A 14,654-nucleotide genomic window follows, 5' to 3' on the forward strand; every position below is an offset into this window, starting at 1 on the left:
GAGCACATGGCTGGAGCGGACCGGTCATAGAGCCCATAGAGTTAAAGGTGGTTAATTTTACCTGTAAAATCCATAGATTTAGGAGGTTCCCTAGTGGCCGTTAGCTGTACAAAAAAAATGGAGAAAAAAGTCGCGGCTTATAGTCCGAAAAGTACGGTAGTTTAAGTACATATAAGTTACCACTGCAATTAAATGCAAGTTAGCAGACTATTTGTATTATTGTTAGCGGTGCTTTTTTGGCTGAACCTTGTCATCATGTTTCAGAGATTTTGAAATATGGCCAGAACGTAATTGCTGTAAATAGTTATGTTTGTGTTCTATTTGTGTTTGGATTTTAATTCCGGAAGATTTTAACGTATTTAATGTGTGTAGTTCAGGCGTAGTCAGGCCAAACCCAATTCTTTGCTTTAAAAAACATATTAGTTTCTTCTTCAACTTTTTCCTTTTTAAAAAATGCTATCATCGGTGTCCGCACCACATGGGGGGGACACAGCTTTCTGAGTACATCACTTATTGGAGACCAATCGTTAGTTCTCTGTAACCTCATCTCTCACCAAAGTCAGACAGATTCAGAAAGGTGTTGTCTGAGTTCTGAGCAGGAGAACATTTAGTCCGTGGGTCTGCGGCTCTGGAGGAAGTTTTTCTCCTGCAGAATGGCTGGCTATTTGGATCATCTCGTTACAGAACAGAATAAAGGAGCTTTGTGTGTAATTAGTGAGGGATAATTGCTCTGAATCAAACGGCACTGTGTGTGAAGCTCCAGAGCACTGCCGCTCCGCCTGCCACCCAGCGGGATCAATGATTCAGAAACTCTGTATGTTGGCTGGTCTGTGTCTGCATTGAGGTCAGCTGAGTTATCAATGAGGCTTTTCTAAATACTTCATACACACTAGCACACATTCAAAGGATTACATGCAAACATTTTAACTCCCAACATTATGGTCTTTCAGAGTATGTACTAAAGCTAAGGATGCTAAATAATGCTCCAAGTTCAAGCGTATCCTTTTGACTTTTCACACTTTAATTACATTTCATTTTTATCAAATCTCGATCAAATCAAATTGGTGTAACAAATGGTATTAACCCAAAGACTGCTGCAGCAATTTATGAGATTATTAATTTCATAGGCACCGAAACACAATCTGTTGATTACAGATTTATGACTCGAACAATTTCACACACAGTGCTGGGCTGCATCTCAAATGGTTCTTCAGGTTCCCAGCTTTCGGACGATTTAAATCCCATCTGTGTGGAAAATACTGTTGACCGACTATCTCCGTCTCAGAAAGGGCTATGGTGGGAGTGGAAAAGGGGAAAAACGAGACATGAGGTTTGATAGAAAGTGGAGAAAGTTTACAAAAAAAGGGTTGCAGGTAGGGGTGGGCGATATTGAAAAATATATTATCACGATATTTTTCAAGCAGTGTCACGATAGACGATATAAATCACGATATTTTTTCATGTCGGTTATTATGGTTATTTTTCAAGTTACTTAACAGTACAAGCACCTACGAGGTGACAGAAACTAAAACAAAAAGGAGTAACAGACCAACATAGCATTTCCCTAAATGAACAATTCAACATTTTGATATGGCTTCAAGTTTCTCAGTATAAAAATGAACTTTCTGAGGTAGCACTAGCAGTGAACATCAATAAACATGAAAAGGAGGGTAAAACATAAAACATCAATGAGGAAAAGTCAGTGACTAACAATTAAAATGTAAACTTTAGACTTGAAGTGCAATAAAAGACTTTAGCATAACGGAAGGGAAAAGTAAAAAAAAATTATAGTTTTTTTTTCAATTGTTAAATGTTTTCGTTTTTTATCACGATAGATACGATATCTCTGAAAAAGCATATCGTGGAGAACTAATATCATCACGACGATATATATCGCCCACCCCTAGTTGCAGGTTAAAACATTACTAGCTGATATAGTATCCTAATAGGTGTGTGTGTCTGTGTGTGAAAACAGAACGTGATGCTGGAGGAGGGGGAGGGGTACGCCATCATGCTGTACACCTGGAGGAGCTGCTCTCGAGCCATCCCTCAGGTAACATCCCATCATCAGATCATAAATATATCTCATCTTTCACGGACTCACGTCTCCCCTGTCGGCAGTTATGACCCAATAATGCATGTTTTTATGTATAATGTAACCGTGCAGTACCGTCTTAACCGTGTGTGCTCCAGGGGATCTCAGTGAGCGAATGGAGAGACATGCAAAAGCTTCCCCAGGTTTGACTTATGGATTCTTCTCGTGTCTCAGGTGAAATGCAACGAGCAGCCGAACAGGGTGGAGATCTACGAGAAGACGGTGGAGGTGCTGGAGCCCGAGGTCACCAAGCTCATGAACTTCATGTACTTCCAGGTGAGTTTACAGACACTTTTTAATGGCAAACACGGATGGTTTATTTGGAGCTTCGGCGGGAGAGTTCACAAAACATCTGCCGTGCCAAGAGTTGACGTAGCGGTTGCCAAACCAATTCTGAATCTCTACCCCAGGCCCGTGTGTTTAGCTGGTTCTGAGAGAGGAATCAACATTGTGCAAATCAAGATAAAGCAGTATTACCTATCAGCTGACGCCAACAGGCAGGAATAGGGAGGCAAGACACTGAGGGCAGCCCAAGGTCGCAGGCCAACTGGGTCAAAGGCGTGGGCCTAGGGAAATATTTCCCCAACACTCACCTGCACATAATCTCCTTCTCGATGCCACAGACACACTACCCCTTTATTTCCTCTGTGTTCCAGCGCACGGCCATCGATCGCTTCTGCGGAGAGGTGCGGCGTCTCTGCCACCAGGAGCGCAGGAAGGACTTTGTCTCCGAGGCGTACCTGCTGACGCTCGGGAAGTTCATCAACATGTTCGCCGTGCTCGACGAGCTGAAGAACATGAAGTGCAGCGTGAAGAACGACCACTCCGCCTACAAACGGTACCAGACACGTCTTCGACCTTCTGATCATTTCCACTGATTCAGAGATCTCCGTCGGGCTGCTTGTCCAATCACCTGAAAGCAGAACACGTGTCAGGGGAAGGAAAGGTTTAAATGAAGCTTTGAAAAGTGGCTTTTATTGCAGATAATTTCTGAAATTTGTTAACGGTGCCAAACAGAGGTCAAATTACATGTTTAAAGTAGACCTGCAATGATTTGTGGATTGACAGAAAAATACAAGTTAACTATTTTAGTTATTGGTTAATATTTGAAGCACATTTTCAGACGGAGAATGATGCAGGGGACGTAGTAGCACACAAAAGACTTGCAGCAGATCGTGACGGAAGCAAATAGCAAAACAACAATATAAGAAACATCTTTGTGTTTCTGTTGGGATAGATTAGATGAATTGTGAGCAGAAAGTGAATTTAGGTGAAAGGTAACGATAACCTTTTGTGCAAATGAAGCATCACACTAGGAACACATTTAAACCGTAATCTATTGCTCTCTGACCCGACGGGAGGATGAGCTCTCTAAAGCCCCTCCTGCTTTAAGGTGGGGTAGGTAATTGACTTCAGAAACACTTGTTCTTATATTCCATGGAATGCTCTTAACATCCCGATAGCAATGAATATATTAAATGCTTTGACAATAAATACATTAAAAAACATCATCCGTGGAAGCCGTGGCGCTGTAGAAAGCACGACCAATCATCTGAGCCGGCCCGGCTAAAGTAACTGGATGGCCTACCTGCCTGTCAGCCCTCCATCGGGGCACAAACTTATCTCGTGCCCTCATTGGTCATGTGCGCGTTCGTGTGTGTTGGAGGAGTAGGGATGGGTATCGTTAAGGTTTTAACGGTACTACTACTTTTATCGATGCCGCTCATCGGTCCGGTCTTTTAACGGTACTCTTATCGGTTCTTTTGGAGAAAAAAATAAGGTAAACTAATTAACAAATTGTGAACAAAACTAACATTGCTTTTTATTTAAATTAAATACATAATATTTCACATCAAAAGAAACAAGAATGCTTTAACAAATCGTATTACATAATCTGAAGACAGAACTGTAAACAGAATAGCTGAAACTTTAACAAAATAAATAACTCAGTTACCTCTAATCATTAACCCATGTGTGTATAATGTCGTTAACTCCGTGTGTTGCTGCTAGCAGACAGAACACCTGACGTGGAAACGTTCCTCGTGGACGGGGCTACAGAGCAGCTAGAAAGACAGTGGAACCCGGTGCATTCCTCCGTCTGGATGTGGAGCACTTTTGATAAATGTTTAGACAAATTGCTCGTGTTACCGCCCTCACATGATAAACTGTTATTGCACTTTAGGCAACGAGGATTGTCCACATCGAGACGGGTAAAGTTGAACCACACCTCGGAGCGCGTTCTCTCGGCCATCTCCTCTCTCTCTGTGGTGTGTGTGGTGTGTGTGTGTGTGTGTGTGTGTGTGTGTGTGTGTGTGTGTGTGTGTGTGTGTGGTGTGTGTGTGTGTGTGTGTGTGTGTGTGTGTGTGTGTGTGTGTGTGTGTGTGTGTGTGTGTGTGTGTGTGTGTGTGTGTGTGTGTGTGGCCCCGCCCCCTCGCACACAGACGGGGAGAGAGATCTCATCTGGATTGGAAAGATCGAAAACACTAAAAACAATCATAGACGCATTTTTTGTCTTTTTGCGTATTAGAAACGGAGTTGGCGAAACTAAAACTGCAATATAATGTTTGTGTAGCAATAATACATACGACATATTTTTGTAGATGTCTCCAGTACCGATAAAAAGACCGATAACGTTGGAGTTTAACGGTACCACGGTCTTTAATAATTCAGCCCACGGGGCCCGTTTAATACCGGGGCTCGGTACCCCTCCCTATGGAGGAGGGGCTCTGTGAGGAAGTCTGAAGGAAGAGGCAGATTTTTTTCCGGTTGTGTATTTTCAAATTCTAGCGCACTCGAGCTGGTTTCTCCATTCTTACCTACCCCACCTTTAACTATTCCTGTATTTAAGGAACATATAAAGTTAAGCTTCATTCTCAAACTTGATTGAGGACACTAGAGGGCAGCATTGCCCAGCATGTCTGTATAATATATTGATTTGAATTGATATGAAAGTGTGTCAGTGTTCCAGGAATATGATGGACTACAATCCTGATCATTTAAGGGATGTAAACACATCCCTTAAATGTTTTTAATGTGTTTAAATGATTTCTATTTATAACAACCCAAATGAATGATGTAACGTCTGTGTTTGACTGACAGGAGAAAGATGACCGAGTATCTGCTTGTTGTACATTTTGTTTGTATTAAAAGCAATGTTTCTCTCTCTCCTGCAGAGCTGCTCAGTTCCTCAGAAAGATGTCTGAGCCTTCCTCCATCCAGGAGTCTCAGAACCTGTCCATGTTCCTGGCAAACCACAACAAAATCACTCAGGTGGGGCACACACACACACACACACACACACACACACACACACACACACACACACACACACACACACACACACACACACACACACACACACACACACACACACACACTATCATCAACATGCACTTCAAATACTGTACATCAAGGAGGAATCAGGAGGTCGTACTCCAACCCACATTTTAAGAAGACACTTGACTTGATGCAACTTAAAATCTGTTTATTCATCCAAAGTAATATCTTGTTATATACTCAACAAATAAATAGCAGATTTGTTGCAATATCCTGCAGCGATACTATACACACTTCCTCTGCTGCGGGGAGCTAATGTATCACATTACACACAGACACCAGTCTTTATACTGATCTACTTCAGATGCATCGGTTAATTACGGCACACAAAGAGACTTGATGTGACATTTTTGAATTATTTTTACACAGTTTTTACGAACATTAAGACGTCGATATGCTGCAGTTACATAGGATACAAGAACATCATTCATAGACAAACAAACTAGTGATAAAGAAGATAAATGACACACACACACACACACACACACACACACACACACACACACACACACACACACACACACACACACACACACACACACACACACACTCTCTCTTCATCCTGTTTATCCAACATTACTTTGATTGAAAACCTTTCTCTACAGACAGTTTGGTTACAGGCAAAGTTAAAGTCTGCTGATCGCGGTCACAAAGGGAAACATTTGTTCTTAATATAGCGTACACGTGCACTGAAATTGGACAATAGCTTTTTTCTAATAAAGCGGACATTAAAGAGCAAAGAGTATAATTCATCTTCAAAAGTACAATGCATTTAGGACAAACTCCAAAAGGAACCACAACAAAACAACATTTCAGTATAATTTGACCGTCAGAATAGAAATTATTTGCAAGATTGCAACACATTCTGTCAATAATAACAACCAATAATCTGTCGTGTGTGTGTGTTGTCTTTCGGACTATGAGAACATTTTCCTACCAGTTTTTGTATTCGTCACCTCAGATTGGCTTTTGAAAATGTGGTTATGCATCCTGTTCAACAATTAGACTCTTAAGGCTAAGGTGAATTAAGGTCATGAAAAGGTCATGAAAATATTGATTACCTCCCCGGGTGCCGTTCAAAATGGCAGCACACTGCTCCTAACACTAGGATGGGTTAAATGCAGAGAAACAATTTCCCCACGAGGGATTAATAAAAGTCCATCTTAATCTTAAAATTAAAAAAAGTGTGAATTTGAGTCTAATATTTGATGTTATTTGTGCAGTCCCTGCAGCAGCAGCTGGAGGTGATTAACGGCTACGAGGAGCTGCTGGCCGACATCGTGAACCTGTGTGTGGAATACTACGAGAACAAGATGTACCTCACTCCCAACGAGAAGCACATGCTGCTCAAGGTGAGTCAACTCTCAGGAGTGTAGAGTCAAAGGTTATTTATATTGTTAGAAAAACCTCACTGGTCTCCGGCTTGAGCTTCAACCTCAGGAGCAGAGGTCGCGTTAACCGAATATATGACGGAGAAATCTGAAAGCAGTCCCTCATTTTGACGGATTAGAACAAACTCGGAACAGCGCCAAAGTTTCCCGCAGCGAGGCTCCGGTGTTAAGCATGCCCGCCAAAAAGGAAATGATACCGTTTCCAAACCCAACTTTGCCGAACAAATGATTGAAATGTCTGAGTTTTGGCTTTACGCTGTCGGCACTCCCGCGAGGTGCAGTGGGCGTGCATAACGCCCCGCCCCCGTTGACAGTCCTCTCTCTCTCTCTCTCCCCCCCCGGTTGACAGTTCTCTCTCTCTCCCCCCCCCCACACCACCGTTGACAGTTTACGACCGTGCTCCCCCCCCCCGGTTGACAGTTCTCTCTCTCTCCCCCCCCCCCCCCCGACGGGTAATACTGAATTTTGACGGAAATGTTACGATCCTGTCCGTCAAAATGAAAAAAAAAAAATCTAGTGCAACCTCTGCTCAGGATCCATGTCTTTCTGATCCTCTCCAGAATGGAAGCAGTCATCACATACAGAGCATCAAGTAGTTCCTGAGCAGCGTCCTTCACACGCTGATATCCAAGAGAGGGAGTCACACAGTCACAAGATGGAGGAATATAAAGCAGTATTCAATGTTTACTTCAGATTAGCTCCACGTCAGAAATGAGCATGCTTGATGTCTCTCTCCATAGAGGCTGAATCATCATGTTCATCACATAGCTATCATCTGCCTCAAACAGTCCTGATGCTCTTCTAGGTCATCACACATCCTGTCATGTACACAGCTACAGCTGGGATACCTTTGTTATCATGTGTACTCTGATATTGGAAGAGTACATTCAGTATTTTCCCAACACGTATTCACCTATATCCCCTCTCTGCTCCGCCTCTAGGTGATGGGGTTCGGCCTGTACCTGATGGACGGAAACAGCAGCAACATCTACAAACTGGACGCCAAGAAGAGGATCAACCTGACCAAGATCGACAAGTTCTTCAAGGTACGGAAATCGGCCAGATGTTTCAGAATCAGAATCGGGTTTATTGCCAAGTTGTGCCCACATGCTAGCAATTAGCTTTCGTGTGAAACGGTGAATACATAAACCCAGTAAGGTGAATTTTCTGCTACAGAAGGTGCAGATATATTACAAAATTAAAAAGTCAATGATTATAAGGAATATGAATTAAGTATAAAGCAAGTACTAAAATATAAAAAAAATTAAACATGTGCCGTGTGTGGGGGAAACTTCTGAAGCATTTGGAAACAGGACTCAGAGAGACACGAGGAGAGCTGGAGCTCTGATGGCAAACACTGACGGTTTATTTGGAGTTACGGCCGGAGAATTGTCGAGACATGTGGTGTGTCACTCTTTCTGCAGCTCGAGGTTTTAACTAGTTCGGAGTGTAATAATCAACATTCTTCATCAGTGAGACGAAACAAATATGGAGCCTGAATCTAACGAGAGCCCTCGTCCGTAGGAAAGAATGGGCGCCAGGGAGCCTTCGTCCCTGAACAGTAAACGACCTCATGGCGGCTTGTGCTCGGTCATAGACTGGCAGCAACAATGCGCCCAAGCTGCTCCTCCTTAAGAGAGATAGCAGCAATACCCAAGGCCGTAGACCTAGGCCACGGGGAAGGAGACGGTGAGAGGAGAAGACGATGAACTGGGTCAAAGGTTGAATACCTAAGCAGATGATTCCCTAACACCGTGCATAAGAGTGGAAGTGAGGGAGCATTGAACAGCAAAATATCCAGAGAGAAAATCTTTATTTAGTTTGAAATGTTAATCCATTTCCTGACTCCTAATTTCATCTCTAATATACCTTTTATAGCATGTCATCCTGAATGCTTGTTTGGACGTAATGGTTACATCACTAAAGAGAGAACCACCTGCCTTGACCCGATGTTTATCGTTATATTTTGGGGACTATTTCCATTTGATCAATCAATTTAGCAAAATGTGTTCTTGCATAATGGCTCGTTTGCACCCTATATTTCGCGGCATACCCAGTTTGATAGAATATGAATAACTCGGATGTGTGTGTTGTCGATGTTTACAGCAACTTCAGGTGGTGCCTCTGTTCGGGGACATGCAGATCGAGTTGTCCCGCTACATCAAGACCAGCGCTCACTTTGAGGAGAACAAATCCAGGTGAGAGGAGAAACGTGTTTTCTGTCATCAGGATTTGACATCGGTGTTTGTGTGTATTACATCTTTGTATTACCCCCCCCCCCCCCCCCAGGTGGACGTGCACGTCTATCTCCAGCAGCCCTCAGTACAACATCTGTGAGCAGATGATCCAGATCAGAGAGGATCACATGCGCTTCATCTCAGAGCTCGCCCGCTACAGCAACAGCGAGGTACGTGAGGAGATGGGCAGTCACTGCATTCAGGGGGAATACATAAGGGACAGTGTTAGACCCTCTTTGGGGTGAGACTGTGCATCACCTCGGGACACGCAAACGTTCACTTATCTCTCAGATACAAGAACATTAGAAAATATTTAAAGTGTGTTGTTTTTATGTTCTTAAAACATATACGTATTCTTCTAAATCTCAGAGCTCGTGAGGTACGTCAGGAGACAGATGTTTTACTATTGAGGAATGCAATTAAGTACATTCACACCAGTACTGAATATAATTAAAACGATGAAGTACTTACTGTTTGAAATATTCAAACAGCTTTAGTTACTTAGCAAATTGTGATTTTTGCATAGAAAACACATTAGAGGAGCTACCAGATAATATTTAGTGGTATTACTGAAACGACTACTGTACAAATCAAAAGAAGTTGATCTCCAACTGTTTTGATAATCGTTTGAAATCATTTTTCATTCATGAATGTCTTTACATGCTGTTTTCAGACTTATACGTTTTATTTCATATTAAAGTGAATTTCCGTCGAAATGTAAATAGATCACCTCGGACTCTACATTAATCACTGTTTTCTGACTTTTTATTGACCAAACAATAAAACTATAATAATTCATTAATTAATGATGTAAAAATGGTTGGTTGCACCTTGAGCTAATTGACAGGAAATGATTAGGAGGTATCTTTCATTAGCTGTTTCTTTCTTGTAATTATTGTAAATATTTGTATTTATTTGAGGTGTGTTCAACTTTTGACAACCCTTCTTCAACGTAGTAAAATAGGTCACCTGGCCAAAATCCTAATAGAGTCCAAATAAAGACACACAGGCAGTGAAGTATCTGGTGGGAGAACGCAGAATAAAACACAACGGCTTAAAGGTGGGGTAGGTAATTCACTTCAGAAACACGTGTTGTTATATTCCATGGAATGCTCTTAACATCTCGATGGCAATGAATACATTAAGTGCTTTGACAATAAATACATTAAAAAATATCATCTGTGGAAGCCGTGGCGCTGTAAAAAGCACGACCAATCATCTGAGCCGGCCTGACTAAAGTAACTGGATGGCCTACCTGCCTGTCAGCCTTCCATCGGGGCACAAACTTATCTGGTGCCCTCATTGGTCATGTGCGCGGTCGTGTGTGTTGGAGGAGGGGCTCTGTGAGGAAGTGGCAGATTTTTTCCCGGCTGCGTATTTTCAAATTCTCGCGCACTCGAGCTGGTTTCTCTATTCTTACCTAGCCCACCTTTAAGAGAGGGCTGCAGATGCTCCTCTCTTCCTTCATTCCTCATGCTCTCATGAACTGTGTGTATGTCACGTTTCATTTGTGCCTCTGTGTTTTCTTTCTTTCTTTTTGAACAGTTTATTTTCATTTTTACAAATCAAGACATATCCTAACATCGGACTTTTCCATTCAAATGACAAATAATACCATAAAACAGTTGAAGGTTCAAATAAGATCTCAGTGTTTTTACGTGTGTTACTCTCCAGGTGGTGACGGGCTCGGGGCGCCAGGAGTCCCAGAAGACGGACTCTGAGTACAGTAAGCTGTTCGACCTGTCTCTGCAGGGCATCCAGCTGCTGTCCCAGTGGAGCGGGCACGTCATGGAAGTGGTGAGGAAACACACTTTAAAGCAGGACAATCACTATTATATATAGTTTTATTTCTTATCCAGGTTTGTACAAAGTGTATAATAGCAGGAATCACTTATAGCTTCTCAATACTCGTTTCACTATACTCGTTTCTGGTTGGTGCAAACTGTTTATTTTTTGGCTAATCTCTATAAAAAGGTATGCTGTATTAAAGGCTTTTCCCCTTGTTATTCCACTTTGTTTTGCAAGGAAAACATTTTTTCTAATGAGGTGTATAGATTTGTAAGATGAATGTGAGACTCTAGTGATATCTTTTTGTTACGGTTCGTGCAAACTCCTTTTAAAGGGGACCTATCATGCAAAATGCACTTTTTGATGTCTTTTATACATAACTATGTGTCCCCGGTGTGTCAGGCACTCACGCAGCATCAGAAAATAAACCCCTCTCTCTTTTCCTCCGTACCCAAATCTCTAAAAACGGGGCTACAACGGAGCTGATCCAGATTTGAGTCCGATATGACGTCATATCTGAAATGTGGACCCACGGCCCAATCAGAAACGTTGATATCAGAAACAATGCCCGACTGTTTTGGACGTAATATGGTCGGTGTTTACATTAGCATCGCTAACACTCAGAGCTAACCTGTACTGGAGAGCATGTGTGTGAAGAAGCAGGAAGTAAAGAGGAACTCACCTTGTGGTATAACCGGCAAGAGAGAAAGCCTTTGAGCTCCAGACTGTTTCAGAGAGGATCCTTGATAATCCATGATATGGTGTTTCATCACGGCAGCATTTAGTTTAGACGGTAGCTGCCGGGTCCCGCATGAGCTCAGACCCTCCTTTTTTTAAAGCTTTATCCCCAAATCAGCACTTTTGAAACAGGAAGTGAAACAGAGGGATATGAGGCACGGCTAGAATGATCTGTTTGGTATTTTCAGAAAAACACTTCATAGACATGTTTTTTATATATTTGTATATCTCTGAGAACTACTGTATGCTATTGCCTAAAATAGCATGATAGGTGACCTTTACATTTATTTTAACCCATTTAATAATAATACATGTAAGTTAAAGCTTCTCAGTCGTGCTTAGGAAGGAAATACTCATTTAGAGGATCTGGTTAGTGCAAATAGTTAATATCTATTCACCCAGATGAACTTTATTATTTGCCCCTTTTGTGTGTTTGTTTGTTCACCATGTAAAGCGGCCTTGGGTCCCTTGAAAGGCGCTATACAAATGTCATCTATTACTATATTATCGATTATTAAAAACGTCCGCCCTTCACCCCCCTCAGTACTCCTGGAAGCTCGTCCATCCCACCGATAAATACTCCAACAAGGAGTGTCCCGACAACGCCGAGGAGTACGAGAGAGCCACGAGGTACAACTACAGCTGTGAGGAGAAGTTCGCTCTGGTGGAGGTCAGTCTCACGCACGCACGCACACGCACGTGCGCACACACACACACACACACACACACACACACACACACACACACACACACACACACACACACACACACACACACACACACACACACACACACACACACACACACACACACACACACACACACACAGGCCATAAGACTGTTAAACACCTGAACCTCAATATTCCAATTACTTGTATATAGACTATTCTGCACTGTTTCTATTCTATTCTATTTTATTTACTTTATTTATCTGTGTTATTGTGTTGCACTGTTGGAGGAGCCTGTGATCTAAGATTTTCGTTGTCATAACTACACTGTAGCTATGACAATAAAAGCCTTAAAACACACTCACTCACGCACTCTTAGGATACAAAAAAAGGTAACTGTGGTAAATGTTTTACATATAGATACACGGTTGTTGGCAAATATTCAACTAAATCATAAAACCTATTGACGATATGTTTCCCCCGTGGGGCTGTGTGCAGGTGTATCGGCTCACAGCTGCAGTACTCATATGTTTAACTCTGTCACACAGGTGATGGCGATGATCAAGGGTCTGCAGGTGCTGATGGGCCGGATGGAGAGTGTGTTCAATCACGCCATCCGACACACCATCTACTCCATGCTGCAGGACTTCTCTCAGGTGACGCTGCGAGAGCCGCTGCGGCATGCCATCAAGAAGAAGAAGAACGTCATCCAGAGGTATTCATCGCTGTGGAAAAAATAGTATTCACATTCATAGATCAGATGCATACTGTCAGAGGGGGGGGAGTCAATACTGTAAATGCCACAGTCTAATAATACTCCATTACAAGTTAAATAATGTCACTTAGTTAAAAGTGCAGAAGCATCAAAAGCGAAATGTAAATAGATTTTCAAAATTAAAAGTACTAATAATGTGGAATGGTTCTTTTAACAGTGTTATAACACATTATATTATTATACTGGAGCAGATGTCCCTGAATGCTCCAGCAAAGCTGTACCCTTAGGAATAAAATATCAAACTCTTCTGAGCTTTTGAAGGTCTTCGGAAATGTTGTCATAAGCAACCATATTTTCTCCGTACTTTATCACATTCATAATTCACAAGAAGAAATTCAGTGTTTCCCTCTGCTATTATCTATACCCAGTACAAACACACAGGACCTACAGAACAGTACGTCTGAAGACACACATGCACAAACACATGCATTGTTTTAACGGAGAGGCTGCTATTTCCAGGAGGTGAACTGCACATAAGATGAGAAGTACTTTATTGATCCCAATTTGGGAAATGTTTGTGTTGCAGCAGCATAAAAAGACACAGCATTGTTCAATAACAATGAAATCACTTGAACCGGCGACCCACCAGTCCCTAAAGTCCCCGTCACACTGTCCCGAAATTGACACCCGATGGACACACGAATATGGAATTGTGAATTTCGCACGAAGATGGCCCCGAACCACACACGAAGGCAACATTTACATTACATTTAAGATACAACTGCAATGAAAGTACCAAAAACAATTTTGTTACAGTACTATGATACTGTACTGATGTCTTCAGACTGTTCTTTACTTTCTCCGTCTTTATATGTAGAAGATATTACGTTTTCTCCGTAATGTTGTTTCCATAGCAACAACAACTTCCTGTCAACTTGCCTTCAAAATAATATATTATATCCTTTTTAGTTTCACAGAACACAAATTGGTTATTTACATAATATGTTTACATGATTTTGTTGTGCAATAAAACAACCCGATGGACACACGATAAAGGAAATGTTCAAATTCGGCTGTGATCGTAGCAACATCGGGCCATTCGTGAGGGCATCTTAAGCCATCGTATGACCGCTGGCGGAGTTTCTCAGGCTCCGGCAGCAACTTCGTCAGCGGAGGCAAAATCTTTGGCATGCCAAACAATTGCCGAAGGACCTTGAGAAGGTTCATTTTCGTGTTGAATTCGTGTGTCCATTTTGCCCTTCGAAGGCCATCGTGAGGGCATCTTGTTATCATCGGTGCCATCGGGCATTCGCCCCGATCAGAGTGAGGGCGAATGCACCGATGATAACACGAAGATGACACGATTTGACAAGATGCCCTCACGAGTGCCTTACGAGTTGCCGCTCACGAAGTTGCTGCCGGAGCCTGAGAAACTCCACCGGCGGTAATACGATGGCGTAGATGCCCTCACGAATGGCCCGATGTTGCTACGATCACAGCCGAAATTGAACATTTTCTTTATCGTGTGTCCATCGGGTGTCAATTTCGGGACAGTGTGACAGGGGCTTAAGCCCCTTTTGTTTGTTTGTTTGTTCACCATGTAAAGCGGCCTTGGGTCCCTTAAAGGCACTATACAAATTTCATTTATTATTATTCAGTCGCCACAGACTGAGCTGCTGCAGGAGT

The 14,654-nt window shown here is 42.3% G+C and overlaps 1 protein-coding gene across 2 annotated transcripts in view; it reads left to right on the forward strand.

Moving 5' to 3' along the window:
• cyfip1 (cytoplasmic FMR1 interacting protein 1) overlaps nt 1-14,654 on the forward strand; it is a 56,955-nt gene that overhangs the window by 14,538 nt on the left and 27,763 nt on the right. For both annotated transcript variants that reach the window (XM_034081567.2, XM_034081568.2), the window contains exons 4-14: nt 1,976-2,053; nt 2,270-2,371; nt 2,752-2,933; nt 5,269-5,365; nt 6,655-6,783; nt 7,764-7,868; nt 8,929-9,020; nt 9,112-9,229; nt 10,734-10,856; nt 12,130-12,255; nt 12,802-12,968. In XM_034081567.2, coding sequence (XP_033937458.1) covers nt 1,976-2,053; nt 2,270-2,371; nt 2,752-2,933; nt 5,269-5,365; nt 6,655-6,783; nt 7,764-7,868; nt 8,929-9,020; nt 9,112-9,229; nt 10,734-10,856; nt 12,130-12,255; nt 12,802-12,968 — 1,319 coding nt within the window. The remainder of the gene's footprint in view (nt 1-1,975; nt 2,054-2,269; nt 2,372-2,751; nt 2,934-5,268; nt 5,366-6,654; nt 6,784-7,763; nt 7,869-8,928; nt 9,021-9,111; nt 9,230-10,733; nt 10,857-12,129; nt 12,256-12,801; nt 12,969-14,654) is intronic.

The sequence above is a fragment of the Pseudochaenichthys georgianus genome, chromosome 4 (genome assembly GCF_902827115.2).
Source record: "Pseudochaenichthys georgianus chromosome 4, fPseGeo1.2, whole genome shotgun sequence".
NCBI classification, from domain to species: Eukaryota; Metazoa; Chordata; class Actinopteri; order Perciformes; family Channichthyidae; genus Pseudochaenichthys; species Pseudochaenichthys georgianus.